General features: G+C 35.2%; 2 protein-coding genes across 3 annotated transcripts; both read right to left on the reverse strand.

The window, feature by feature from the left end:
- Positions 1-777: 777 nt before the first annotated feature.
- On the reverse strand, positions 778-5,594 carry LOC132180908 (DNAse I-like superfamily protein). Of its 2 annotated transcripts, XM_059593904.2 has the most exons (11): positions 5,523-5,594; positions 5,276-5,339; positions 5,093-5,168; positions 4,318-4,408; positions 4,090-4,191; positions 3,062-3,596; positions 2,778-2,971; positions 2,546-2,654; positions 1,793-1,938; positions 1,500-1,718; positions 778-1,244 (listed from the first exon to the last, which is right to left on the reverse strand). In XM_059593904.2, exons 2-10 carry the CDS (start codon positions 5,297-5,299, stop codon positions 1,508-1,510), a joined length of 1,488 nt encoding a protein of 495 aa, XP_059449887.2. In that variant the 5' UTR covers positions 5,300-5,339; positions 5,523-5,594; the 3' UTR covers positions 778-1,244; positions 1,500-1,507. The 2 variants fall into 2 exon arrangements, with proteins under 2 accessions (XP_059449887.2, XP_059449895.2); XM_059593912.2 differs by lacking the exons at positions 5,093-5,168; positions 5,276-5,339; positions 5,523-5,594 and adding an exon at positions 4,495-4,724.
- Positions 5,595-9,837: 4,243 nt separating this feature from the next.
- On the reverse strand, positions 9,838-16,268 carry LOC132180923 (SUN domain-containing protein 1). The gene is made up of 2 exons (XM_059593924.2): positions 14,980-16,268; positions 9,838-10,398 (listed from the first exon to the last, which is right to left on the reverse strand). The coding sequence occupies exons 1-2, from the start codon at positions 16,072-16,074 to the stop codon at positions 10,093-10,095; spliced, it is 1,401 nt and encodes a 466-aa protein (XP_059449907.2). The 5' UTR covers positions 16,075-16,268; the 3' UTR covers positions 9,838-10,092.
- Between the last annotated feature and the right edge of the window lie 11,635 nt (positions 16,269-27,903).

Consider the following 27,903-nt stretch of genomic DNA (forward strand, 5'->3'; position numbering starts at 1 on the left):
AAATTTTCAGATATTGTGGAAGCCATGAGAGTACACTAGTGAAGGTATTTGAGATTACTTGTTCTGAGTGGGATTGGGAATGCTGGGAGGTATTGTTCGAAGGCTTGCGACCACCACCACCCGGGTTGTACTCGGTTCTTTCCTGTCGGAGTGCAAGTGTCCGAGCTCTCGAGAGGACGAAGACGACATCGAAGATCGATGAACCCTGGCTTTGGCCGCATCAACCACAAGTGAAAGCATCAATGTAATAGCAAAGATTGCTGCAATCAATGATTTGCTGCAGAATACCATGGTTTTTTTTGTTTCTGACTAGGAGGATGTCTTCTTGCCTAATGATGTGTGAGTGAGCGCTTGTGTTATCTCTGTGTGTGTGTATGAAAGATAGAAATAGAGGGAAAAAGAGGTTCCATAGATTATTTCTTAATTGGTAATCACAAAAAAAATGAAGACTGGATGCAGGTGTGTCATGTGATGAATCTTTGACTATTTCAGCTTCCAAATTCCAAAGCTAAATCTTTGACTATTAAGACCAATCATGTGATAATGCACGTGATTCAATTGCAAATGATTGGTTGGCAACTTTGGATTCTGCTTGCTAATTAATTTATAATCTGATGCAACTTGTAGATAACACAGAGCAAGTCTGAAACAAAGAGCTCTCATTTATAAAATAATCATATACATGATTACCTTTTTACCAAGCTTCTGTGCAAAAACATGTTCTTAAAGTGTTGTTGCTGTAAATCTTTGACATTCAAACTAACAGATAGCTATCACTGAGTCCAAAAAAATGTTGTAATTACATTGAAAAATGTTTCAATACAGATCATCAGATTGAGTCAATATTGTATTTCTGAACCTAAAATCAAACCTAGTGAGGGCAAGCATTTGAGCCTCACAACCAGAATGTGTCCACCGTTTTGTTTGAACCCATTTGGGCAAGGATTTGCAGAAGTGCCTCCTTTAATCTTTTCTCCCAGGAATGGCATTGAGAGTAAACTTGATTTACATGACAAATATGATGACACAGGCATACACACAGGATAATTTCTCTGAAGCATAAGCATCACCAATCATTAATATCCAGGTACATTGAGCATTTGAGAGCAATTTACAACTTGCCAGGCTGCAAAATGCTCTGTAGAAGTTGCCCAACTTACAATGATTGCCCAACTTAATCTCATATGATCAAAATTTGAATATTTCTTCAGTCTTTGTCATGACTGTGAGAAGGGCATTAGTACCTGATGATATAAGCAACAATCAAGCAATATTCTTTACACTAAAACTTCACAAACTTAGAATCCATGTAAGAGACCAATGACACCCTTTTGCAAGAACGAAGCTAGGAATTTTTTTTAGAGAGCCTGTAACTTCATCCCTGCCTTTTTCTGCCTAGGGGCCTCTTCAGGATTTTGTTGTGTGTTGTGGTACCTAGCCCACAAAGTCACCACTTCAAAAAACTAAAATCAAAATCAGAATTTTGTGCATGAACTTACATATTATTTCATCGAAAATATTTACTAGTTGGAGGTAAGAGCTCTTCAATCCCAACTTTCATGTTAGAATCAGATAATCCCTTCTTTACACCACCCGTTACAGCATCAACATCGACCAAAAATGTTGCACAAACAGGCCGGTGGTCGGAAAACTGAGACTCCCGACGTACGTAAGAAAGTTGACGTATCCCGGCTCCATGCCACAGTATTCTATCACACCTGCAATTCCTAACTGCTCAGAATTTGATCTAAAATGCTTAAATATGTCCTATAAATATACTATCTATATATACCAAGCTGGAGTTCTCCTTTTCTTTTTTGAATTTGTCTCTCCAGCATAGGTGTCTGAGTTGTAGAAGTACTTGTACGTGGGTGCAAAGTAGATCTTTCCCTCTCTCCATCCCTTGAATACTCGCCCTGCTTCTCTTTCAATTTTGAGCTATAAAAGCAAATAAGCCTAAATGATTACACCATAAAGCAGCAGAGGCAGCCAAAAGCTAAGGCAATGTTTAAAAGTCAAAGTACAGAAAATGCCAAGTTTGATTACAGTGTTTGAGCTAAACAACTTAAGCCTTTTTCTTATGTTTTTTCCATCGAAATAAAATGATTTTGATTATCATAGCACTTAAAGTAATGTTGTTCTCATTTTGTAAATAGGATCATCTCCTACATTCCAAGAAGTGACTTGTGTTTCTTTTAGCTTTGGAGTGATACTGAAACATAAGCTGTGTCATCAAATGTTACACAAAATAAAGTCATTTTCTCTTAAAATTGCATTCAACATAGCATTTGAAGGCACAAATTCATCGCTATAGTGATCGATGACAGAAAAATTGGATAATCATCAAGAAGTGATGGAATTCAGTCTCCCGTTTGATGAAATGCTATGACCTCGGATTTTTGCAAGAAGTATTGCCTGCTGCCATATCCTACAGTGGCCCTATTTATGGTAATCGATTATAGCCAATGGTTACATGAGCTCAAAGAAAATTTATCTTTCTGTTTTTTATCCAAACTTCAAACTGAATTCATGGCAAGTCAACTACCTGATCTTTGTCCAGAAGTGCATCCCAAGCATTCTCCTGCAGGTGCTTTCTTGTCTCGGCATAGCTCAAAGCTATTCGGTAATTCAAGTCCCCTAACCATATAACCCGGCTGCAGCCATTTTTCAAGTGTTAAATAAAACATTTAGTGACCATAAATACGAAAAACGAATAACATACTGCAATAGAAGAATTGGTAAAGACACTTAAAATCAATAATTTGAAAAACGCTCACTCATGTTCAAGAATTTTGTCCGGCGCCCTACTGTGATGTGATCTGCATCTCTTTGGAAACTGAGTGTTTTTAAGTATTTCTATGACATCCGTGTTTCTTCTAAGCTCATCCCCCTCCTTCTCTCCAGATGCCAAGTGACTGCAGACAAAGCAAAAGCTTGTCTGATAGAGTGACATGCTCACAGAAATACACCCCTGCCACCATAGAATCAGCAATAAGATGAAACATACAAATATATCTGACATAAGTATATCTATGCATCTACACAAATCATTAAACAAAACCTTGTTTCTGAGGCAGCCCATTATCCCACGACTTATGCAGGAGATCCTTAAGTGGCCTACATGCTGCACAAGCTCCTTCCTCACCCATACAGTGACAAAAATACCCACCATTTGCTTACTGGCTATAAGGCTGTAGTTCATCTGGTCAGTACTTGACGAAATGGCCATCTCCCCGATGTCGAATCCATTAGATACATCATCATCTTCTTCTAAAGGAAAGTTGTCTTCACTTATATGTGAATGTTGGTATCGGAAACAGAGATCCTTATTCTGCTTCCTTTCTAATTCAGGAGTGCAGTTGCAAGTCTTAAGCCTCCTTCCGCTCTCCGCCCTAAAAGTCTTACTGACCTTTTTAAGGGAATGCTTTGAGAAGAACAAGGAACCAGCAAGGGAGGCACTTGGTCTTAATCCTCTTGAAGCCAAGTCACATGATTTGTTTAGTGACTGATTGATCAAAGCTAACCATTTTGCTGCAGGCTCATTATCTTCTATCACTAGCACATTTCCAGCATTTAAAGGCACAATTTCCTGAAAACTGATATTTAAAGAAAGGTCATAAAACAGAACAGAGCAGTATGTACCATGCAACTACTTGATTAGATTATAATACATAAGAAAAATCTCCACTTACGAGCTCATATTGGATAAATACTAATGACTACCAAGAAAATTCTCCAGTTCTCTTTTTCTCTTTTTCTTTTTTTCTTTTTTTCTTTCTTCTTTTATCTTTTCCTTCCTTCTTTTGTGTCAGTGACACCAAACTGAGTGCATACAACCATATTGGGCATTGGAACCATATTACAGTAAAAGGATTTTCAAAATCACCACCTAAGACACCTTAAAGGATTCCAATTATCAAAGGGAGTCAGGTTTTCTTTTCTTCCTTTTTTCTGATGGAATTTGTACACAGGAAAAAAGTTTCAGATTTCAAAGAAAAATTTAACAATATATTAATCTAATATTTTGCTAGAAAACCCCCAAAAATAAAGTAGGCAAAAAACAAGGGGGAAGAGAGAGAGAGACAATACCCCAAGACATATATATCCGATTGGTCTGCATGAAGAATATCGTCCAGGTTAAGGGCATTATGTGGAGATTTCCCTCCTACATTCCATGTTGCTACAAAGACTCTAAATACACAAACAAGAAAAGGCATTTGAAGATTAAAAGTCTAGTTTAGAAATCTAAACATATATATAAATTTATATTGTGTGAAAAATAAAAAAATTAAAAAATTAAAGGAATATTTTGAGTACCTGAATGTCTTAAGATCTTGACCAGGAGGAGGCATTGGACGTCCTAGGCCAGGGAAAAATAGACTCTTAAATGTTGGACCAGATTGTGCTTCTGGAAGTAGAAACAAGCAGAAGAAAATTAAATTATGAAGATAGATAATTAAGATTAAAAACAAAAAAAGATAGTACTTAGGATACTTGAAGCAATTTAAGCCAGAGAAAGACACTCTAGCTTAGAGATCTTCTCAAACTCCATTTAATTTTGACTGGTAATAGAGACTCTTTATAGAAAGAGAGACAAATAGAGAGAGAGAGAGAGAGAGAGAGAGAGGGAGAGAGAGAAAATGTGCCATTCTTGCTTCTTCTGGTACACTAGCTTAAAGTTGAACAGGAATATATTCCTCTATTTTTAGAGCAAATTGGCTTGATGCTCTCCCTCCTGTCTCAGTTTCTATTTTCTAAAATCTCTTATTAGAGTTTTAGATCAGTATTTCAAAAATATCTTTTCAAAAAAAAAAAAAAAAGATGAAAATAATGTGTCACTAGAAGGTAAAGCAATAATACACCCACTTTCTAGATAATGCGACTGGCATATAATATCTGTCTAACAAAAGGGATCATATTTGTATTGATTTCTTATATCACATCTACTAAGAAACACACAGAAAAGTTGACTGCTTCTTTTCTTGAACAGATATATATATATATATATATATATATATATATATATATATATATATATATAAAAAACAAGGATGGGTATGTTCCATTGATGGAGGGATGTCACAGCACTCACCAGGGAAATCTAATGAGCCTTTATTCGTATTCCTTCCGTTTCTCTCCCTTCTGGCAAAAATATTCCGAATGAAGGACTGGAATCACAGGGGGGACAGGAACAGTGAATAAGAAAGAATAAAACAAACAAAAAAAAGATGTCAAAAGATAAGGCAGAGGAGGAGATTAAAACAAGAACAAAAACCTGCTTCTTGTTCCTTAATGTCATGTCTGAATCGCATCAATGTGGCAGACCCCAAATCATAAAACTTCAGAAACAAATATATACACCAGACCCATTCAATTGTTTTGACTAGAAATTAATATTCTAAAATCTAAATGGAATAAATTATAGCAAAAATCAGATAACACCCAGAAGAAAATAAAAAATAGACAAAAAAGATTTAAAGAATGCAGATGAACCAATATGTTCAGAAACAATCAGATATTACCAGAAAAGAAGAACAAGCACATTATTGGATTCATGAAGAAGAGAATCTGAAGCATAAAAGAAGAAGAAGGTGGCAACCCACGAAAGAGGTTGACAGCCCAAATGGGTTTCTTTCCCAAGAAAGTCAACTGCACAAGCAAGCAAATTCATTTGCATTAATATAATATGTTTTAAGTTTCCTGGAAGCACACATAGAAAATAGAGTTATAGATATTGTAGGGAGACAAGATAAGAAAAAGAACCTGAATATTCGATATTCCAGAACCCTGGGTATCCTGTCTTCTTCTTCTTCTTCCAACAAGTGCAGGAAACGAAATGTTTGTAGTTTCCAAAGGGCTGCAAAATTTACGTGCAAAGATGATTTTCTTGAGCAAAAAGAAAAAAAAAATGAAGAAAATGGAGAAGAAAGAAAAGAAACAGTCAAAAGTTGGGATATAGAATCTCACATGTCCCTTCAAAGTTCCAACTATTTCAGTAGGGAAACCCCCTGTGAATGGTCAAATTGTACTTTGTTTTCTACCGCGGAAAAAAAGGCCTCTTTTCCTAACACTTTTGGGTTCTTTGCATTGAAGAGAGAAGACTAGAGGGAAGTTTTTTTTATGTGTCAGAGAGGGAGAGAATGATGAGTATAGGGAAAGTAACCCCACGTGTGTGTCTATGCACATAACAAATCATATTCCCCCCAAGTCCTTGTCAAATTAGTTTGGCCTTTTTGGTTCTCCTGGAACCATGAGTCTCTGTCACATGATGTTTGTTTTAGGATTTCAGGGTACTGTAGGGCTGCAACAAATTTTAATTTAGATTATTTATTTTATAAATAAATGGTTGAGAAAAGAAGTGGATGGCAATTGGACTAGCCCGAACCACTCTTGTTACCGGTAGAACTGGTTCTCCACCCCCAACTTAGTCTTGGAAGTGGCCGAATCACTCATTTGAACATTGGATCGATCATCTTTAACCTAATTGTTGTCGCATTTTAAGGTTATTGGTTCAAGAAGTTTGTGTTAGGATCCATTTATGCCTCTTGTCACACAAAAACTATATTGGTGTTATCTTCCATACAACTCATGTATTGCTTGAGGGAGGAAAACAATCATCATGCAAATGCTAAGAGACGAGAGAGCACCAAAGCGTTCGAACTTTTTTTTTCGGAGTAATGTTAGAAAATAAAAAGGTGAAACTCCACTTTAGACACCCTAAACTACAGCGCATTTTAAGAAGACCCCTCAAAATTTAAAAGCTCTCAATTTACACTCCTGAACTTCTAATTTCAATTAATTGATCACCTCTGTCAGATTTTAAACGTTAAAAGTGATACAATGACATTTATACCCTAGCCTTTTTTATAAAATTCCAAATTTACTCTTAATTTTAAATTAATTTTTTTTTTTTAAAAAAAAATTATAGTTATAAAAAAAATAATAATAAAATAAAATTGAGGGGTATTTTGGTTTTTTTAGGCATTGCCGCTAGAATTTAGCGGTTAAATCCCAAACATATGAGAGATTAAATTGAGTTTTTGAAATTTATGGAGGTCTTTTCAAAACGCATGGTAGTTCAGGGGTTTAAAGTAAAATTCCCCAAATAAAAACAATACTTTTATTTTATGACTATCTCTTTTTTTTTTTTTTTTTTTTTTTTGGACATGTCCGCACAAGAAGGGGGAGGGGGATTCAAACTAGTGACCTTCGCTTCATTAGGCGTGGTCCCAGCCGATTGAGCTACCTCTTGAGGACATGGCTATCTCATTTGAGTAATGCTAAAAGGAGGACTCGAGTCTTCCATATATCCTCATAAATGTAATGCAACTTTTAAAATCACTAATAGATATTGAATAATCATCACATTTGGAAAGATACAAAAAAGGCTCTAATATGAAAATGCCAATTAGCCATTTAAAAACAAAATTCTAACTGATGAAGAGGCCCCAACTCCATAATTAGTCAAATTCAAAGCCTTTTTAGACCCAAATTCATAGATTTTCCATTCCCAGCAGAAAGGAGAAGAAACAATTGAAAGGGTCCCAGGAAGTGCCTTGGTCCCAAGAATTATAAGATAGTAGTTTAGGGTTTTTTAAGACAGAAGAAATATATATATATATATATAGTATTCAAGAGAAGAGAAGCCAAGGATACACCAAATGTCGGCCTTTGGCTGTTGGAAAAGTGCACAGTTCCCAGAATCGGCGAAGAGTGGTTCCTTTTCCAAATGGCAAATGGTGGGTCTTTCAAGACAGCATGTTCTTGATATCCCATTTTTTGTGCTTCAAACTTGGAGCAGTCCCCACTTCTCAATTAGGCTCTCCCAATGAGCCTGTGTTTAATTAATCTCATCACGCTAATTAATAAAGACACTCCTCTCTCTTTGACTCAAAGGCTTTAGAAAAGATATTTGACCATCCCGTCATGCATTGGATGAAAATTGCCTCGAATTAGGCTCTCGTGTGAAATCTGGACAACTTAAAAGAGCGGGCTTTGAAGCTCACTAGAGCCTAATTATAGAGAATCCTGATATGCATGCATTAGCCTCTAACATCTCTCTTTGGCCAACAAGCTTAAGAAAGATATTCGAGCATCACGTCATGCATTGGATGAAAATTCCATGGAATTAAGCTTTCGTGTGAAATTCGGGCAACTTAAAAGAGCATGTTTCGAAGCTCACTTGTACCATCTCTTTAATAGAAATTCGGATAACTTAATTCTAAAAAACCCTGATCGGCATGCATGCATTGGATGAAAATTTCCTAGAATTAGACTCTCATGTGAAATTCGGACAACCTAAAAATTGTATAGAAATTCAGACAGCCTAATTCTAGGGGATCATAATCCGCATACATTAGCCTGTAACACATCTCTTGTAGATATTTGAGCATCCCATCATGCATGGGATGAAATTTTTTTGGAATTAGGCTATCCAAATTTCATATAAATTAAGGCAATTTAAAAAAGCAGGTTGTAGGGCTCACCTATCCAGAATAGCTTAAGGTGTTGGGTTCGACAACTACCTTCTTTTAAACTATTCAACTTCTTGTAAAATCCGAACAGTCTAATTCTAGGGGATCCCGATTAGCATGCATTAGCCTATAAACTTAAGAAACATATTTGAGCAAACCGGGATGCATTGGCCAAAGCATTTTGAACCATGTTTAATCTCTCTTTAAAGGTTTTGAGTCAATCAAGATGGTGGTCTCCTTGTACTCGCTACAAGCTCTCCCTTCTTTGTGAACATTCTTCGCATGCCATGCATGTCCGTGCTGCTTTCTCATATATATATATATGAGAAAATGAAGATTGCGTTTTACAAGAAAAGGGTGTGAAACTTTGAGGCGTGCGTGCCAGAAAAGGAGTTGACCAAGCCGTGAACCTTCAGCGTTGACCCGCGAAAAAAGAATTAATATATAAGGCTTGAAGCAGCATATTATCAAGATAAATATATTAATAAACAATTTGAAAAATAAATATTTCTTCAAGCATAAAATTATTTTCACATTTACGTTACATCAGAACATTTTTTCAAACAAAAAATAAAAATAGCTCACATTAACATGGTTTTCACATTTATATTGCATCAAAATCCCTTTTCAAATCCAAAATAAAAACACGGCTCAAAACACATAAACAATTAAATGCTAGCGAATAATTCCTTTGCAAGGAAGAAATAAAAGGGGGCTAATAAGGGCTATGCCCCCCTCCCGCTTCTAATTACAAATTTATATATAATTAAAATGTTTATTATGGCTAAAAGCTTAAAATACATATATTTTTTGGCCTAAAAATTAAGTTTAACCTTTTAAAAAATAATAATAATAACTTCGTCTCGTATTAATGTTTGGACAAAACGCAAAATCGGTCAATGTGGTTTACCTGATTTACAATTGCTCTATGTAATATCAAAATGAACACAAAAATCTTTGAGGTATGCCAAAAAAAAATAATAATTTACTCTTACAACCAAATTTCATCCACTAACTTAACAAATTTAGATAATGTAACATGTCAGAACCAATAAAATTATGACACATGTCATATTCAAGTTAATGTCACACGGACAGAATATGTTAAATCAGTGAACAAAATTTGACCGTAAAGAGTAAATTGTTTTTTTGACATACCTCAATGACCTATGTGTTCATTTTGATACCACATAGATGAGTTTGATTGTAAATAAGGTAAATTACATGGACTGATTTTGGCATGCTAATATAGTTTGATGATGATTATTATGACATTATTAATTGTTATTCTACTCGTGAAAGAACAGTTTTTGCTTCTTTCGTTTGGATCAAAGTCTACCTCTCAAATTTTTCTACAATCAGATTAAAAGGGATTTGGGGTTCACCATAACAACTCAATTAAGCTCCTTCCATAACTAGTCAGCAATCATACAACAAAATACACGCCTATTTGATGAACACCAACATGCGGAAATATAGAACCTTTGAACACAGATGATTAGATGTCTATATCTAGAACTAGAAAGTTAGAAGTTTCAACACTAGCTCTAAGTAAAGAATATGGGAAGTAGAAACAACAATTACAAGAAGCGGGGCGGATGAAGCCAGTGCTGCTGGATCAAGACTGCATCGTCATCATTGAAACTGACTCGGGCTCCCGACCGTGCACCCTGATGCGATAAATGCAAGTATGGGAAGGGCTTCCATGGTTGGATGTGAAGTCCAGCCTGACAGTGTCAACAATGCCAGAGCCTGTTGAGTCCAACACATTGAAGGTTTGAGCATTGCTCTTCTCAAGGTCATAAGTGAACTCGGATAAAAGAAACATCTTCTCTGTATCAACTGCCACGTCTATGTTATTCCCTTGCAGCCAACCAGAGACCCTGCAATCCTTGGGAGCACTGGATCTGTCATATGCAACACTCTGTACCAGAAGAATTTTCAGGTAAAACAATTTATTAGCATGAATTATCTGTGTTATGGAAAGGCAGAGGTAGATAAACATGAATGAGCACAAACAACAGCAAGTTTCATTCAAAACAGACAAAACAGCAGATGCATTTTATTATTATTTGTAATAGCAGATGCAATCAGAACTTCCTGTATAACTTATTTTCTCAGGCGTGTTGATCTAAAATGTAAAGTGCAATGGGAAAACCGTGCAAGTTAGTAACAGAAGACAAAGGATCAGATGAAAATCTCCTTGAAGAAATAGAACCTACTTCTAGTGAACAGCTCACTGCCTCTTCTTGTTGCTCTCTCTCCCCGCTTCAACCCCCCCCCCCCCCCCCCCCCCCAGGTCTCTCTCTCTCTCTCTGGGGGGACCCTCCACAAAAACAGAAAAAGAAAAAGAAAAAAGAGCAAAAGATGGTGTGATGTGATTGAGGCAAAGTCTCAATTTCTGCTTCATATCATAATCTGCTTTTTTTTTTTCTTTTTTTTTTGTTTTAATCCTTGAACAAAACAGAAGGTCAAATTAACAAGCAATTTCTACTTTGGCTATCTACCACTCCACAAATTCAACGTTGTTGTTGCAACGACCATCATTAGCGTGAATAATTCCTATTTTGAGTATCTACCTCCACATCTTCATCACTAACTGTGCATCACCCACAGATGTCCAACCACCGCTATTCTTGACACGAGAAGTATACATATTCAGCACCACCAGAAGTATATACCAACTCAACACCACCAGTTGAGTTGCTATTCTTGACCCCAATTCACCTCTACAAGTCTGCCTCTAGCACCACCATTTGGGAACTAATTGTGCAACGCATTGAAAAGAATAGACAATATAAATAACCTCACTAAATATATACCTCAACTGAATTCAATTCAGTCTGATTTGATAGTTTAAGCACCAAGGCTGTTTCACCAATGCAAACAAACCATAAAAGGAACAAAACATGGAAAATTGCCCTAAGTGCTCTGTGCGTCTTGTGTGTTCGCATGTTTTCATATAATATGATCAGACAAACACCAATTACACCAAAGTCAGAGGAACACTAACATCAGACAATGAAAACCTCAGAGCTGTCATTAACTCATTTGCCAGTCCAAAACGAAATACAAAGTCAAGCATCTATACAACCAACAAGCATAATAGAATAATACATTATATACAAGTTCATTCAACTAGTTGAGGCTAAAATAGTACCATCAAATGCATAGATACTGAATGTAATGTAGAATTCTGCTAAATCTAAAATAATTTTTCTTGCAGTCAGACCAAGAGAAAAAAAAAGATAAAAAACCTTTAATGTTTTTCTATTGGTAGAAGGTGCCATTTGTCCAAGAAGTCATTGACAAATCGAAAGTAAATTAGTCAAATATCATTTAGTTAATAAACAAAAGGCTGAGTTCACAGTGAATAGATAGAAATGTAGAACAAGAATAGGGGTGCAAAACCAACACTGCATGCTGGTAATGGTGTTCACACCCTGGTAGTCAAGCATACAAAAGAAAATTGAATATTTTACTAATTCAGTTTAATTTACCTCATTTAACCATAGTCATAATGCATTATCGTATCAAATCATCTCAGTATGCTACATTCTGATATGTTAGATGGCGCAAACTATTTCTTCAAACCATGATAATTAGAAGAAATTCTGCAATAAATTTGAGTTGAATAAATGTGTTTATTGATAACTTCCCATCAAACTGCTCCTTGACATTTAAACTCAAATCCTACTTTACTTTAAGCTCCCTCAAGCTTCTGATTGATGGGAATGTTCATCACAGTCAAAGTAAACACTGTGTTTTGGAGGGGAAACAAAGTAAAGCAGGAAAAAAACAGAAAACAAAGCAAAAGAAAAAGTGCCAAGAGAAAAAAGACAATAAAAGGAAATAAATAGATTGGAAAAAAGAAGAAAGTTAAAACTTATCAGCCTGTGATATCACCCTAATTACAATCTACCTCCCTCACTTTTTGAAAAGTGACAAAAATATACATGATAAGCACATGACTTACTGAACCAATAACACGACGACACCTCATCACCATATTTTCCCCTTCTTTTAATTATTTAAAGATACACGGACCAAAACTATATAATTCAGAACACAAAAGAAAAAAAAAAGAAAAAAAAAAAACACAGACAAAGATCAAAGGTCTGGAAACAACAGAGATATCACCAGGAACCAGGAAAAGAGAGAGAGATGCACAATTGGAACTCAAAAAAAAAAAGGGACTGCTCAACACCCACTAACCAGATTCACCAAAACATTTTTACATCCAAAAAATAAAAAATAAAATAAAATAAAAAACCTGCAGCAATAACTAGCAAAGCGTCATATGGTGAATTTAAATACAACTAAGATAGCATTAGAGAAAAAAAAGCGAGTTCTGTAGAATCCAAAACACGAGTACAAATTTAAGCAAAATAATGACCAGGTCTGAGTGAATTTATGTGAACTTAGATCACCAATTGTGGTTCTGAATGAATTTTGGTTGTTCTGAAGAATTGGACAAGAGGCTATTTCTCTTGCTCAGTATTTAGAGTAATAACTAGACATGGGTCTGACATTATCTCATCATACAACCTGCTTTGAGTGAGTGTAGGACAATATGGATCACTATTTTGATTTTAAATGTGAGGCTTGGTTGGTTTGGTGAGTATTGTATAAAATACAAATGCACCCAGCAACAAGAGGGAAGAGTGTGAACTAGACTTCAGAAGGAGGACAAATCTACACCATAGAGGATGATTCTTTGCAGGCTGGGATCCCATTCTAGCTTCACCATCGTGAGTGGTGGCAACAGTGGCTGTGCCACCTCTCTACTGTTTCAAGATTGACAGTCATGAAATTGTGAACAGATGACGCACAAGTGCTTCTTATATGCACTTTTTCTGTTACTTTTTTGAGAAAAAACATTGACCATTTCAAGTCAATCCATAGCACAGGAAGTTTTATTGTTATATAAGTTTGGGAAGTCATTTGCTGTAACACCACGGTATCATATTGGGAAGATAAAAAGTAGCCCACGTAAAGTTGGTGGTTTATAAAGATAATCATGAGTCAGCCCCACATTGCCTAGTTATTAGATAAAATTAATCTTTATAAAGAATTTTAGAGAAGCTCTAAATTGATTAGTCATTTTAGGATGATAGAACAAATGTGATAGCGCTCTTTCCTGGGTCATTACGTTTGCAATTAGGGTGTACCACAAGATTGTAAAGAAGGAAAGGTATTTGATTAAATGGAACCATTTATAGAGAAGAAAGATGCTCAAATTTTTGAACCTTTAAACCATACTTTTTTTTTTGATAAGTGAACCTTTAAACCATACGTATACACACATGCTTACATACATACATATGAATGTGTGTGTGTGTGTGTATAAGGCACGGCTGCATGGCTGGTTAAGGTGCACCAGAAAGCATACTCAACCAAGACCCAAAGGTCTAACAATATATCCGCCTCAACAGGAAACCAATAAAACCCATAAATGAAAAAATGGAAGACTTCAACCAAAACAAAATCCCTCTAGTCGGGGAAATCAAATGTAATACTAATGCTGCATGCCCAGCCCAAAGCTGCTTCCAGCTTGTAATTTTTAACCTACATTCTAAAGGAGTCAAATTCACATCCTCCTACATAGCGTTAATTAAATTGGTCTACAAGGCCCTTTTTAAAAATAAAATAAAATAACCAAATAGAAACATTAAATTTTCTCAAGCAATTATAATCTCCCAAAAAGGAATTCATATTATCAAGACAAGGAGATGATAAAAATGCTCAACTGCCATATAGCACATTCACTTCTGGTACAAATAATAAAATAAAATTCCTAATTCTGGTGTTAGTACCTCAAATAACAATGCAGTACCTTAAATCAGAAAATAGATAAAGATAATGTAACAAAATAATACAATGTCACTCAATAGACCACTTGATCAAAACTTGGCTGGGTATTGCCAACACCAGGGGCAGACCTATCCACAAACCTCTATTTTTCCTGTTGCTTGCATCCAGATAGGTTTTTGGTGGGTGTGGGTTTTCCTTCTATTGAAAAATTTGTTTGGGGGGGGGGGGGGGAGGTAAGGGAATCCAGCTTTCGCCCCATAAAAAAGCATCAAATCAAGAGATGCAATTTATCCTTCCCCTCCAAATTCCTCAAACCAATCGGTGTTAACATCTCTTGGGTATTATCAAAGCTTAACTTACAGTTCCTCATCAAGCATTTCAATCCTATATTCTTATTCCAGCATTCACGATCTCATGATCTTCATATCATCACAAATAAAATCTATACATAAAAGAATAAATCCCCAGCTTCCCATAGATAACAACAAATGTAAACTGCTAAACCCATATGCTACATAGATAAAACCATTGAAGTTAGTGAATATGTTCAGTTGTACAGATTGTGAAACCTCAAATACAACATCTCAGACATTCAAACTACTTAAAGTGTCCAATAAAACCAGAAGGCAAGCAAATTCAAGGATCAACATCAAAAGCTTTGCAAATGTGGATAGGGAAAAGAAAACATCACCTTAGCAACATGCTCCAACGTAACAGCCTCAGGAACAATGGCCGTGCGCAGCCTAATCTGCACAAACCCGCTGCTCCCTCTCAGCGCAAAGCACTGCCCGGGCTCACCGAAACTCGGCCGCAACATCTTCTCAGCATTGCTATGAACAGCATTCCTGCCACCCGTCAAGAACCAATTGCTCGCCTTTCCACCAGGCAAATACGGCTCCGAGTGCTTCGCCACCACCGCCCCGCCCGCCGCCAGCGCGTAATCGACGCGGCCGAGCCCGTCCGCCGCGTGCTTCTCGATCTCCCTCTCAATCATCTCCCTCGCAAACACTCTTATCTCGTCCAAACCCACCTCCCCATCTCCATATTCCACACTCCTCGCCCTCTTTAAATCCTCCAATATCTTATCAAATTCCTCTTTGGACAACCACTCCACAGCTTTCAACTCCCCTATAGACCTCTCCAATTCTTCGCTCCTGGTTTCCAAATCCTTCAACTGGGTACCCAAAATTAGGCCTTGGTTCTCGATCTTTTCGCTCATTTCCTTCCTTATACCTCCGATTTCGTTCCCAATCTTGCGGTCCACGAGCTCGACCTGAACCTGGGTCATCTTCGCGGTGGTCTTCACGAAGGTCTCCAGTTCCGCAATCCTTCCCTCGAACTCGGACAATCCTATCTCTGAAACGGCGTCGCTGGGTTTCACGGCGAGTCTACGGATCAACTGGACCAGGCCGGCGAGGATCACGAGAAGTACGAAGTTCTTGGCGAAGACTCTGAACACGGTAACCCACCGGGGATGCTCGGGCTTGTGCGGGAGGGGCTTGCGAGCGCGGCGAAGCGGCGCGTTGCTGGTGGTGTTGGCCACGGATTTCTTCGCTTGCTGGGCCGCCAACTCCTTCGACGATCTCTCGCCGCGAATCGAGTGGTGGCTCAGATCCTTGCCGTTGACGTTGCCGCCTGTATCGTCGCCGCCGGTGGGGCTGGGTTGGGGCTGCGAGGCTTCGTTGACGCCGAGCAATTCGACGCTGGTGGCCCTCTTCTCGGTCACCACCACTGGGCGCCGCCGAACCGCCGGGTTCGCCGTTATAGATACGGTCGAAGCCGACATCTGGGTCTCTCTCTCACTCTCTCACCCAAATTTGTCGCAGTTTTTGTCAAAATTTTCAAATTTTTACTCAGATAAAAGAGAGATGATGTCTATATATATATATATATATAACCGTCGCAACCTTTGGAGCGCTTCGGTGAGTTCAAATCTTGAAAGAAAGTGGGGGTGGCAGACTGGCCCTGTGCAGAAGCAAGGAAAAAGAGAGATCCATTTGTCCATTTTCGACCCACCCAATGTCAAACGGGTCGGTTGTACAGTTACCATTGGTTTGGCGATAAAACATGAAAAATATATATTTTCCCTCAAATTATTAACAAAGTAATCAGGAAAATAACTTACATGACTAATTATAAATAAAATAAAAATAAATAATTTAACATAAATGAACAAAATACAAATGAAAACAATGTGGACTTCAAAGACAACAGCACCCCACATAGACTTAAAAAAAAATTTATGAAAAATTTCCCTTTAAATCTCTGAATTACCATTTCTTTTGACATGCTCTCCAAACTACAAAACATCTCACTTTGGACCCATAAACTTTTAATTTCTATCATTCTGAACCCTTCCGTTAGATTTTAAATATTAAAAATTAGACAATGACATTTATACTCCTTACTTTTTTATAAAATTCTAAATTTACTATTAATTTCAAATTAAAAATAAAAAAAAAAAAAAAAAAAAAAAAAATCACAAGGTGACCCATAGTTGGGGCCACCTTGTGACCATTTTTTTTTTCTTCAATTTTTTCAATTTTTTTATTTAATAAAACGAAAATTGAAGGGTAATTTTGTATTTTTAAGGGTTTTAACGGCAAAAATTGATGAAAGCATTCAAATTTACTACAATTGAAAGTTTAAGGGTCCAAATTAAAAGATTTTGAAGTACAGAATAACAAACATCGGCAAATAAGTAGTTGGAGATAGATTTTCCAACAAAAACCCCCAAAAGTATATTGGGGCAACGGTCCAAAATACAATATTATTACGCAACTTATTCTTACAATCTCTTAGATCACATTAACATAAATTTCACCAATGTTGAGCCCTTCTACAAAAGTACATTCATAAAAGTAACACTTATAGCTAATGTCTTCTTAAGTACATAAAGTGCTTTCACCCAACCCTCCACGCATAACAACATTTGGACTTTATGTTGATAAGGATGCCCGATATGGATTGATGACTAGATCGAGATATTCTCTAGTTCATAATAAATTGGAGGGCATATAGTTTATGGCTGAGATTTCTTTAAAAAAATTTTAAGCCACAAATGTGCCACATGTCCTCTCAATAAAAATAATAATAAAATATTAATTAATAGTGGCCGAAGCCATGGCCCAAACGAAGAAAAAAAAAAAATTGTTTGGCTCTTGGGGGTGGCCGGCCATAGGGGGTGGCCGGCCATTGGGGGTGACTCTCAAGTCATCCCTAGCTAAAATGGGGTGGTCCGGCCACCCCCTATGGCCAATATGGGGTGGCCAGCCACCCTTATTTTTTTATTATTATTTTTTAATATTAAATAATATTTTATTATTATTTTTTGTTAGTAGAAAAAAATCTTAGTCATAAACTGGATTATTCTTCTGTCCATTTTGGACTAGAGAAGATCCTATTCCATTGATAGCCCTACCACTGATAATAAATGTCAGACTCTAAAACAATTGTGATGATAGGAACTATTGAATGTTTTGTGCCATCTTAAACAATGTACGATACTTGAGATTATTAACCTTCCACCATTCTAAATCCTCAAACTCCATATACGTACCGTAAACACCATCTTCCAAATATCCATCCAAATCAGTTTTAAAGGCCTCAACAATATCAACACTTCTAATGAAAGAATGAAACATTGACCAACAACTTTTCACGGTCCGTACAATAGCACTAGTAGAAGAACCTTCATGAACACTTTCTTGTATACTTTGCTCCATAACTGTTGTATTATGAGCCGTCGCATACTCATCATACAACCAGTGCAGAACCTTAATAACGAAATCAATAATTCTAGAGGCAAATCAATATTTCTAGAGGCTTTGAGCTCTGGTAAATTATAGGAAAACAAAACTATACCAACACCATTTTGTATCGAGGATTCAACACCGCAGCTACGGCCATGATCAACAAATTACATTCACCCCCATCCCTATACTTAGCTAATACTTCTTTCGGTCTCCATACCTCCGAAAGAAATAAATTAGAAATAAAATTAGGGTTAAGTACTTTTTTAGTACTTTAATTTGCACTTTTTTATTTTTTTTTTCCATAGATTTCTAAAACAATAAAAAAAGGTACATGACCTATCGAAAAAGACAAAATCAATACCTTGTTAAGTTTTCGTTAGATAAAATTAACAATCTGCAACGTGTCACTCCCAAAATATGTCACATGTCTTAAAGATAAAAAATAATAATAATAAAAAAAAAAACTAAACCTAATAAATAAATAAAAATTAAAAATTCTATGGGGTGGCCGGCCTTGGGGGTGGTTTGGCCACCCCAAGACCGGCCTTGGGGATGGCTCAACCATCCCCAGTGGCCAAAATGGGGTGGATAGAATTTTCAATTTTGAGGTTTAGTTTTTTTTTTTCTTAAAAAAAAAAAAAATAGGACACATGGCATATTTTGGGAGTGACATGTGGCAAATCGTTAATTTTCTCTAATGGAAACTTAACGATGTATCGATTTTGTCTTTTCCAGTAGGTTAAGTACTATTTTTGACTATTTTGAAAACTTAGGGTAAAAAAAATAAGAAAATACAAATTGAGATACTGAAAAAATACTTAACCCATAAAATTATCATTTCCAGATACAATATTGGTCACCTCATTGAAAACTTCCAAAGCTTGGCACACATTTTGTACATTCACTCAATCTTCGGTAGTTGGCACTTAACAAAAGGATAGAAAAATTTTGGGCATTTGGAAACAAAGATACAAATTTGAAATCAATTTTCTTTGTTAATGGGACCTAGGAAGTTAATGTTGGGCCCAATTGATGTTTTCACCACCCATAAAACTTTGGAGTGAAATTTTGGTTCAAAATAGACCCAAGAACTTGTTTTAGGTTGAGAAAACATTATGAGGGTAGTTTGGTTCATAAAATTGCATTTTGGGCTTTAAAAGGTATATAAACCCATTAGACATGGACCCTTATGGCCCAGTTAATGAGACCCATAACGAGCCCACTTTTGGTATTTGAAAGCATTCTAAAAGGTGTGTTGTCTTCACCTTATTGGACCACAAGCCCCTCCAGGCTCCAATCAGATCTGGCCAAATAGGACTTAAAACCATGGATTTAGCCCATGGGATTTTGGGAAACCATGGTCTCCAAAGACCAATAAATACCCCTCATCAAGTGGAGCAAGACCAAGAAAGGTCTTTGTCCTGTAAATTAGGATTCTCCCCATTTCATTTGAACTGGAAAATATTTAATTAGTTATAGAAAATGAGTATTTTTGTCCACTCAAAAAGTGAAAAGACACAAATAACATTCCACTATAACTAACTGGATATAAATGAATTGGAGAGGATCGTGTTCCTTAGCTGTGGGGAGAAACTGAAAGTGTGGGGAGAGAAGGAAAAAAAAAAAAGGAGGAAATATCTTATGTTTTTATAATGTTGTTATAATAAGCTTATGATAATGGTAAAATAAATTTTGAAGAATAAATGAAACATTTTTTATTTTATTTTTTATGTGGCTAAATATGTATATTTTGTTAAAAGATATGATGTTTGCAAGATATTAAAATAATTAATTAAGAAAATTATCAAGAATGAGTTTATAATGAGCTTGGCCGAATATGTGAATTTTTTAGGCTTGCTTAATATTGATAAGATTAGAAAAGTAGCAAAATAGAGTTATATTGCATGTAAGGGCATTTTGATCATTTTACACGATAAAGGCTTGGGAAATGTTTTAGTTATTGTGTTTATAACTCTTGAGAGGGGCATGTTCCTATTTATTTTGTACAACTTTTAAGTACTATGTGATTATGAAGTATTTTTCAGTTTCAAGCATGTCCATGATATGTATGTGACAAAAATAAATTATTGACCAGTTGTATTAGTGAAAAACTCTGATGAATATCTTAAGGACATTAAAATATGATTTGTTAGTGGTGTCACACTTCTAATTCCTTGGGGAGGAGTTGGAAGGGTGTCACATATAATCTTACACTTGTAATAAAATGTGTTAATATAAAACAACAATTAAAACATGCTACACACAGTAATCTTTCAAAGGCGTGCATATAGAACATAACATTTACTAATTTGTTTCTATATTTTGTTAAGCATACTAGCCTCTAATCATCGGGTTTGCTAGTCTTTTCTCTCCCGGGGTGCTAAGTGTATAACGTTACTTAACCATCAGGTTTTGTTAAGCATATCTCATCGCAGGGTTGCCGGTCTTTTCTCTCCCTTTCTAGAATCATGATGTTAAGTGTATCGCCCCACTTAGCCGCCGGGCGGCTAGTCCTTTTATTCTCATTTCATGCATTGCCTAGCTCTTGGGAGACTATGAGCAAGAATTTGACTCCCAATGAGAAAATTAAAGACTTTTGATGATGTGATGTGTCATTTGGAAATAGAAGTTGAGAGCCTAGAGTCTGTTGAGCCCAAAAGTTCCACATACCCGGCTAAATCAAGTTTGCCCAAGTGCAAGAACAATGATAAACAAGGAGCAACTAAACTAACACCCAAGAAGGCGAGGACTATTAAACGCAAGAGAAGAAAACATGCTGGTAAAAATGATAAATCAAAGGTGGGTTACTTTAAATGCAGAAAGGAAAGTCATTTCCCTTTTGAGTTCATTAAGCTAAAAAAGTTACTCTCTGATTTTTCTTACTAGGTTTTATAACTAGCCATGGCTGCACACTCCTCCCCTTTGTGGCCTGTAGAATCAACAGCAATTGAACATGTAGCACAAGATCGAGGCGAATTCGTGGAGTACCGTTGGATTCTGTAAGGAGTTGAGATATCAAAGTGGGGAATAGAGTGAGCTAGCGTGAAGGTACTCGGTATCAGTACCTAGAAGCTGAACTTGCAAGGTGGACGCACTCTATTACTGCACGATGTCTTATATGCTCCCAAAATTCGGTGGAATTTGCCTTTTGTAGTTACGTTACTTAAACTTGATTTTCGATTTGTATTTGAGAATAATGGTGTGTGTGTGTGTGTGTGTTTTTTTTTTTTTTTTTCATTTATTTTGAAACAATTTATTATGGATGTGGTTTTATTTCAAACGGTTTTATGGTTTTGGATTTGGATTATTCTAAATTTAATAATTCATTTGCTTTATTGAATTCATATGATAATGTAGATTCATTTAAATGGCATGCTAGCCTTAGCCATATTGCTTAAGATAAAATGACTAGGTTAGCTAGAGAAGGCTGCAATCTCACTAAGGCCTCTTTGCCCACTTGTTGGTCGAATGATCGAGCTCGACATCGAATGTTCGATGAAGGCAATAATTTGCATTATTATGATTTTGATTACGTGATTAAGGTTTAAAGTGTTGTATTAAGGTTCTAGTATGGGTTGTGTTTAATACTAGAGTATAATTGCAGTGACATGAAGGTTAAGATATTCGAGAGCGAAGAGAATTGCTTTAAGCAAGTAAATGCTTAAGAAACTGGTCCTTGCACTATGCGATATGTTCTTACCCTGCTTTGAAATAATTCGCAGTGGCATAATAATGGAGGCAATACAAGTTGTTTTGTAAAATCCCATGACATTGTTGGATTACTAAAGTTGACATATGCAACAAATGATTAAATGCTCATTGTATAAATCACTTCCATAACAATTTACTTACTAAGTCGTGGGCTTACGTAATTACTTTTTCATCTGTGGAACATTTTGGTGTTTTGCAAATTAGCAAGTTGCTGGGCCATAGTGTGAGCATTTCACTGGGATGAAGATGCTTAGCGAATGACTTGAATTGTCAAGTTTGAATAGATAGATGACAGTTGTTATGTTGTAGTAATCTTTGTTTAGAAGCTCTGAGTCTGTATTGATAATGAATGATAATGTTTAAAGTTATTTAGTTATCTCAAATAATTTCATTTCACTTTCCAACTCTGATAAATTAATATTGTGTAGTGATTTCATGCTCGATGCAATTTACAATGTCTTTTATATGCATGTATTTATAAATCTCAATTTACATCATATCATTCTAACTCGTGTTTTCATAAAAAGAATTAGAGTTCACACAAGTCTAAAAGAAATTGCATGTGAGTTGCAAATATGAACTTTTATTATATATAATATGCATTATATGGAGTAATTTGAAATAATGTGCATCTATTTAAGTTTACACATCAAGGTTGCAAGGCTCCTCCAAAAATCCTTCCAGAGTTCCACCACCCTTGAAATTTGAGAAAGAATCACTAATTGGAAGTTAATCTAAGCTAATCCATCCTAAATCTTAATTTGAGGTCAGAATAGTCATTTTGCCAGGCAATCGATCCTTCGTTTATGAGGCCGATCGATTGTTGCTGATCATTTGACTAGACCACCAAACGTTCGATTCTTAGCCATAAATTGCCATCTAAAACCAAATCATTTTAACTCCATTCCAAACACAATCTAAGGTCCTAACATGCATTTTAGCATTGTCCTAATCCCAAACACAATATCTAGAATCAACCATACTTGCGAAACCAAACGAAGACCAATCCAACGTTGAGCAACTATAAATCCCAACCCAAACATATGAATTTACCTTCATTCCTCTAAAAAGAGATTATAACATACCCGAGAACCCCAATTAACCTGTAGTAAAATATTTTAGAATTATCTAATCATCAACTTACTAATAACCTAATAAAAATCAACCTAGATATCAAAATCTACTAACTCTAATGCGAATCTAAGTTCAAAAGACTATCCTTGATCGATCGTTTAATCCTTCACAAATTTCCTTAAAAGTCCAAAATCTCGAACTTAACCCGACTCCAAAGGTACTAGGTTAATTTAGAGTATACTTAAATAAAACAATTTTTTATTTCGAGGTGTCCATGTATCAAGAAACAACTATGTAAACTTTTATAGACCATGAAGGTGGGGTATGTAGCTTGTTCAGCTGCAGTCATGAAGTTATTTGGTTAAGGAAGTTTTTTCAACATCTTTATATTGTCGCATATGCTTTAGATCTTAAGATGATTCATTGTGTAGTGCAATAACTTTTGGCTATACTAAGGACCTCAAATATCATTAGTTAAATACATTGAGGTACAATATTACTACATCAAAAACATGGTTTCACCAAATGACGTGATCCTGAAACACATTTCTACGAGTTACATGATAGTAGATCCCTTGACAAAGACTATAACTAGAGATGCTTTTCAAGCTCATGTTAGGAGTTTAGGATTGCGTAGAGTGTAATTATTTGTAATTCAGTTGACTATTATTTTACGCCTGGGATATTTAATTATTAATGCACATGATGTTATTCAATTTTTTTAGTTTTTTTTTTTTTCTTTTGGGTTTTATCATATGGCATGTTTGTTAGCACACATACTTACCATGTGATTGAATTTGTGGTACAAAAGGTTTGTCAACAAGCTTAGATAGACTCCTCACACGAGCAATCACCTCTAACGCTTAGATAATGAGTAGAGTTGAGACATTTTGTCCCTTGATACTTGGTTAGCAAATAAGATTGGTTGACACAAATATATGTCATCTTAGTTGGACCTAAGACGAGGTTTATGGTTTTGTTTAAATTGTGCATAGATAGCCATGATCCATGCATCATGTAATTAGCCAGATGCAAGACCTTAATTTGGTGCTTAAGGTGGTGAGCAAATGGAGGAGTCGGGTTAGACGCTTGAGTAATGTCTAGAATAAGATTTGTACAGTAATTTTTAATTTAAACATACACTCTTTTAGGTTTTTGGAAAGAGAACTCTAACTAACTATTGATGTAAGTAAATAAATCCTTGCTTCTTCATTGTGCAAGTTTCATGACTCATTTTATGACTCCATTTTTTACTCCATTTTATGCCTTTATTAATCTTTGACTATGTCATAGGACAACGGTTTCGATGTGTGCTATTCTAGTGTGTTGTCTATGACTATGATTGGTGTAGTCTAAAGGGGCATAACTTGAAAAGTGATTGAACCAAATTTAAGTGACATGAGGGAGAATGGAAGACTATTTGATAACACATCCACAAGTGTATTCACTTTTGACAAGTAATGGCAAATTGTGAATACATCTTAGTAATTATGGATAGGTCAAACATTATTATGAGTTTTTGAACTCTAGAGAATTATAAATGGTTGATCATATGTGTTCAAATGAGTTTAGGGCATAACGAGACACTTTTTGGGATTTATTATACTATAGAATAGAGCCCAAAAAACTTTTGTAGTTTAATTGCATTCTGTACAAAATGAAATTAAACAAAAAATACCATCATATTTTATATTCTATCAAGAGATAAAGACTCTAATAATATTCTAAGTACAGAGAAGAGTTCTAAAAAGAATTAGATAATCAGATATAATTATCCACTCAATTGCATGAGATAATTTCGAAATTAAACTGCTAATTTAATAGTCATAAACTGCTAATCCAATAGACGCTTAATTCTAACCGTTAAATTAAATAATTATCTAATAATTACCATTAGATCTTAATTATTTAATCTCAACCGTTGGATCAAAGTTAATTTGATTTTACAATTAACTTTAATTACAATCTATTAAATTGAACCACTGAATCTACCTAAGAAGCCTACGGTTTAGATCGAATCACTATATCGAACGATCTTGACTATTCAAAAATAAATGGTCATGATCAGATCGCTTTGAGCTAAGTGCGCCATCAAGGCGCCACTAGTGGCCTATAGCCCACATTGCGAGTGTGGCGTGGGCGTCCGGTGTGAAAGAGTGTACACTGGTGTGTATGCACCCAAACAATTTTAATAGCTTAAAGTTTATTGGGTTTTATAAATGTCAACTTCACTTTTTCTCTTTTCAATGTTGGACTCTCTTCATTCAATGCTCTTTAAAACCTTCCATTTTAAAACATTTCCAAGACATAAAATAATATCTATAAATAGTAATTTTGAAAATATTTCAACATATATAACCCCTATTGAAGGATTGAGATCCCCTAGAATTTTTCTTAAATTTGAGATTCTTAAATTCAAAGATCTTAGTTGTCCATCTCATCTAAGCGTCTAAAATAAGCCATGTTTCAGAATTTAATGAGGAAATCGTCTAAAATAAACCATGTTTTAGAACTTAATGAGGAAGCTACTAAGTGACCGAAATTTAATAAGGTAGCTTTCTCATTAAATTCTGAAACATGACTTATTTTAGAAACTTATATGAAATAGACGACTAAGATCTTTGAATTTGAAAATCTCAAATTTAAGGAGAATTTTAGAGAATCTCAATCCTTCAATAGAGGTTATATATATTTAAATATTTTCAAAATTAGTATTTATAGATATTATTTTAGCATCCGGCTTAGGTGCTGCTCCAGAGTAATGAATCCCCATTGATAGCATATCCGATTACATACTTCCACTTGTGGAGAAAAATATCGCCAGTTTGGTTTTCTTACATGCAAACGCTTCCATGCCTTGAGCAAGGATACAATGCAATCACCCTCTCTCTATTGAAAAAATCCACCATTTTTTTTTTAATTATTTTTTATTGTTTTACTTAAAAGATAAAAGGCATAGTTTGGTATATGTTTTGAAATTGAATTTTTAATAATTTTGTCGTGCCCCCAATTTTCGTGAAATGTTTTGTTTATATATATATATATATATATATATTTTTTTTTTTGTCTATTTTTGTATAAGAGATAGACAAATTTATCATTGAATATGTTGAGCTTACATGTAAGTCCTATAAATTGAATGAAGAATTTGTAAAAAAGATAAATGTGTAATACTTTTCTTAAAATACTAGTACGTAGCAAAAAGTAGTATAATTTACTAAATTCAAAACATAAAATAGTTTTAAAATGCCTAACCCACAAAGAAAAAAAAAAAAAAAACTTCTCACTTTCATATCGCAATAAAACACATTTTCAAATCAAAATAATAAAAAAGAAAACATTTTTCAAAAATATTATAGAAAATGCCCATAGAATTTGATCATTTATTCTAAAAATTTAAATTACTTAGAATAGATTTATTTAATCATTTAATGAATATTTTAATATATAACCTTCATAAAATATATAAAATTATCGATACAAAAGCATATAATCTAAAGCTGAAATATAATATGCTCCATATATTCATTCCATCTATCTCTTCATTATACTAATAAATAATGAGAAAAATCAATCATTCTATCATATGCCGTAATTATCTTTGTTCCGACAAAAAAAAAAAAAAATTTCCACAAATTTATATGTATATGCATTTAAAAAATTGAAACTTGAAAAAAAAATAAAACAGTGATCTTAAATGAAAGTCTTTTTGTTTTTTTTTTCTTTGTTAATTTCCAAGTTAAAAATATTAACAAATAATCGAAAATATTAAAAATATTCCTAAAAATATAAGAATTATTTTTCACGACAAAAAACACCAAAAAAACACATTAACAACCCATTTTTCTTTTTTAAAATAGCTAATCAAAAGCTATTTATTTATAATTTTAACTAATGACTTTTTAAATACAGTCTACATCCAATTATCTCTCTCTCTTTTTATTTTTTTTTTATATCATTTAAATATTATTATTTTAAATTATTATTTTGTGGGGAAAGTTCAGTTTGACCCTCTGAACTTCCAGCCAATTTGACAAAGCCCTCTCAACTTTCAAATCTCTCACTTTGGATTCTTATGTTAGTTTTCAACATTAAACTCAAACGGTTTGACTTTTTATGCCCATTATACCCCCACCTAGTCCACTTGAAACTCCGAAAATGCCCGAAACTACAGCACCCACCCCCAGCCCAAAATGACACCGTTTTGGGCATTAAAATTATATATTTTTTCTTTTAAAAAAAAAGAAAAAGAAAATGCAAAATATTAAAAATATTAAAAAATTAAAAACAAAAACACCCCAGCCAAAAACAGTGTCGTTTTGCACATTAAATTTTTTTTTTCTTAAAAAAAAAGGGCAAAATATATAAAAAAAAAAAAAGGAAAAAAAGAAGAAGAAGAAAACTAAGAAAAATCAGCAAAATGGGGTGGCAGAATCACCCCATTTTTGGCCAAGAGCCACCCCCAAAAGTCCAAAGAAACAAAAGAATAAAAAAAAAAAAAACTAAAAAAAAAGGGTTTTGGGGGTGGCCGGACCACTCCCGGCCGCCCAAAAGCCCAAAAAAAGGGGAAAAAAAAAAACCCATTCATAGTTTTGGGCTTTTGGGGGTGGTTGGCTTGAGGGTGGTTTCGACCACCCCCATACCAGCCGTAGGGGGTGGACGAAACCACCCCCAGGCCCTTGGGGGGTGGTTTGGCCACCCCCAAAAGCCCAAAACCGTGAATGGGTTTTTTTGTGGGCTTTTGAGGGTAGCCGGACTACCCCCTTGGCCATGGGGGTGGTTTGACCACCCCCAGACCGGCCATGAGCCACCCTCTTGGCCAAAAATGGGGTGGCTGGAGCCACCCCGATTTTCTTTCTTTTTTATTTATTTTTTAATTTTAATATTTTGCTTTTTTTTTTAAAAAAAAAAATTAATGTTTAAAACGACGTCGTTTTGGGTTGGGTGAATGTTGTAGTTTTGAGGCTCAAAACGGTGTAGTTTTAACGTGAGGGTATAATAGGCATAAAAAGTCAAACTGTTTAAGTTGAACGATGAAAACTAACAGAGGAGTCCAAAGTGATAGAACTTGAAAG

This window comes from Corylus avellana, chromosome 2 (assembly GCF_965113065.1).
Source record: "Corylus avellana chromosome 2, dhCorAvel1.hap1.2, whole genome shotgun sequence".
Classification (NCBI taxonomy): Eukaryota; Viridiplantae; Streptophyta; class Magnoliopsida; order Fagales; family Betulaceae; genus Corylus; species Corylus avellana.

What these genes read in the sequence shown, in the direction of transcription:
- LOC132180908 (XM_059593904.2), bottom strand. Translation starts at nt 5,299, where the DNA reads ATGACATTAAGGAACAAGAAGCAG. An exon ending in CAAGATCTTAAGACATTCAG is followed by an intron (nt 4,192 to 4,317) that starts GTACTCAAAATA and finishes TTGTGTATTTAG; the next exon opens with AGTCTTTGTAGCAACATGGA. An exon ending in GACAAAATTCTTGAACATGA is followed by an intron (nt 2,655 to 2,777) that starts GTGAGCGTTTTT and finishes AAATGGCTGCAG; the next exon opens with CCGGGTTATATGGTTAGGGG.
- LOC132180923 (XM_059593924.2), bottom strand. Translation starts at nt 16,074, where the DNA reads ATGTCGGCTTCGACCGTATCTATAACGGCGAACCCGGCGGTTCGGCGG. An exon ending in CGTTGGAGCATGTTGCTAAG is followed by an intron (nt 10,399 to 14,979) that starts GTGATGTTTTCT and finishes CTTCTGGTACAG; the next exon opens with AGTGTTGCATATGACAGATC.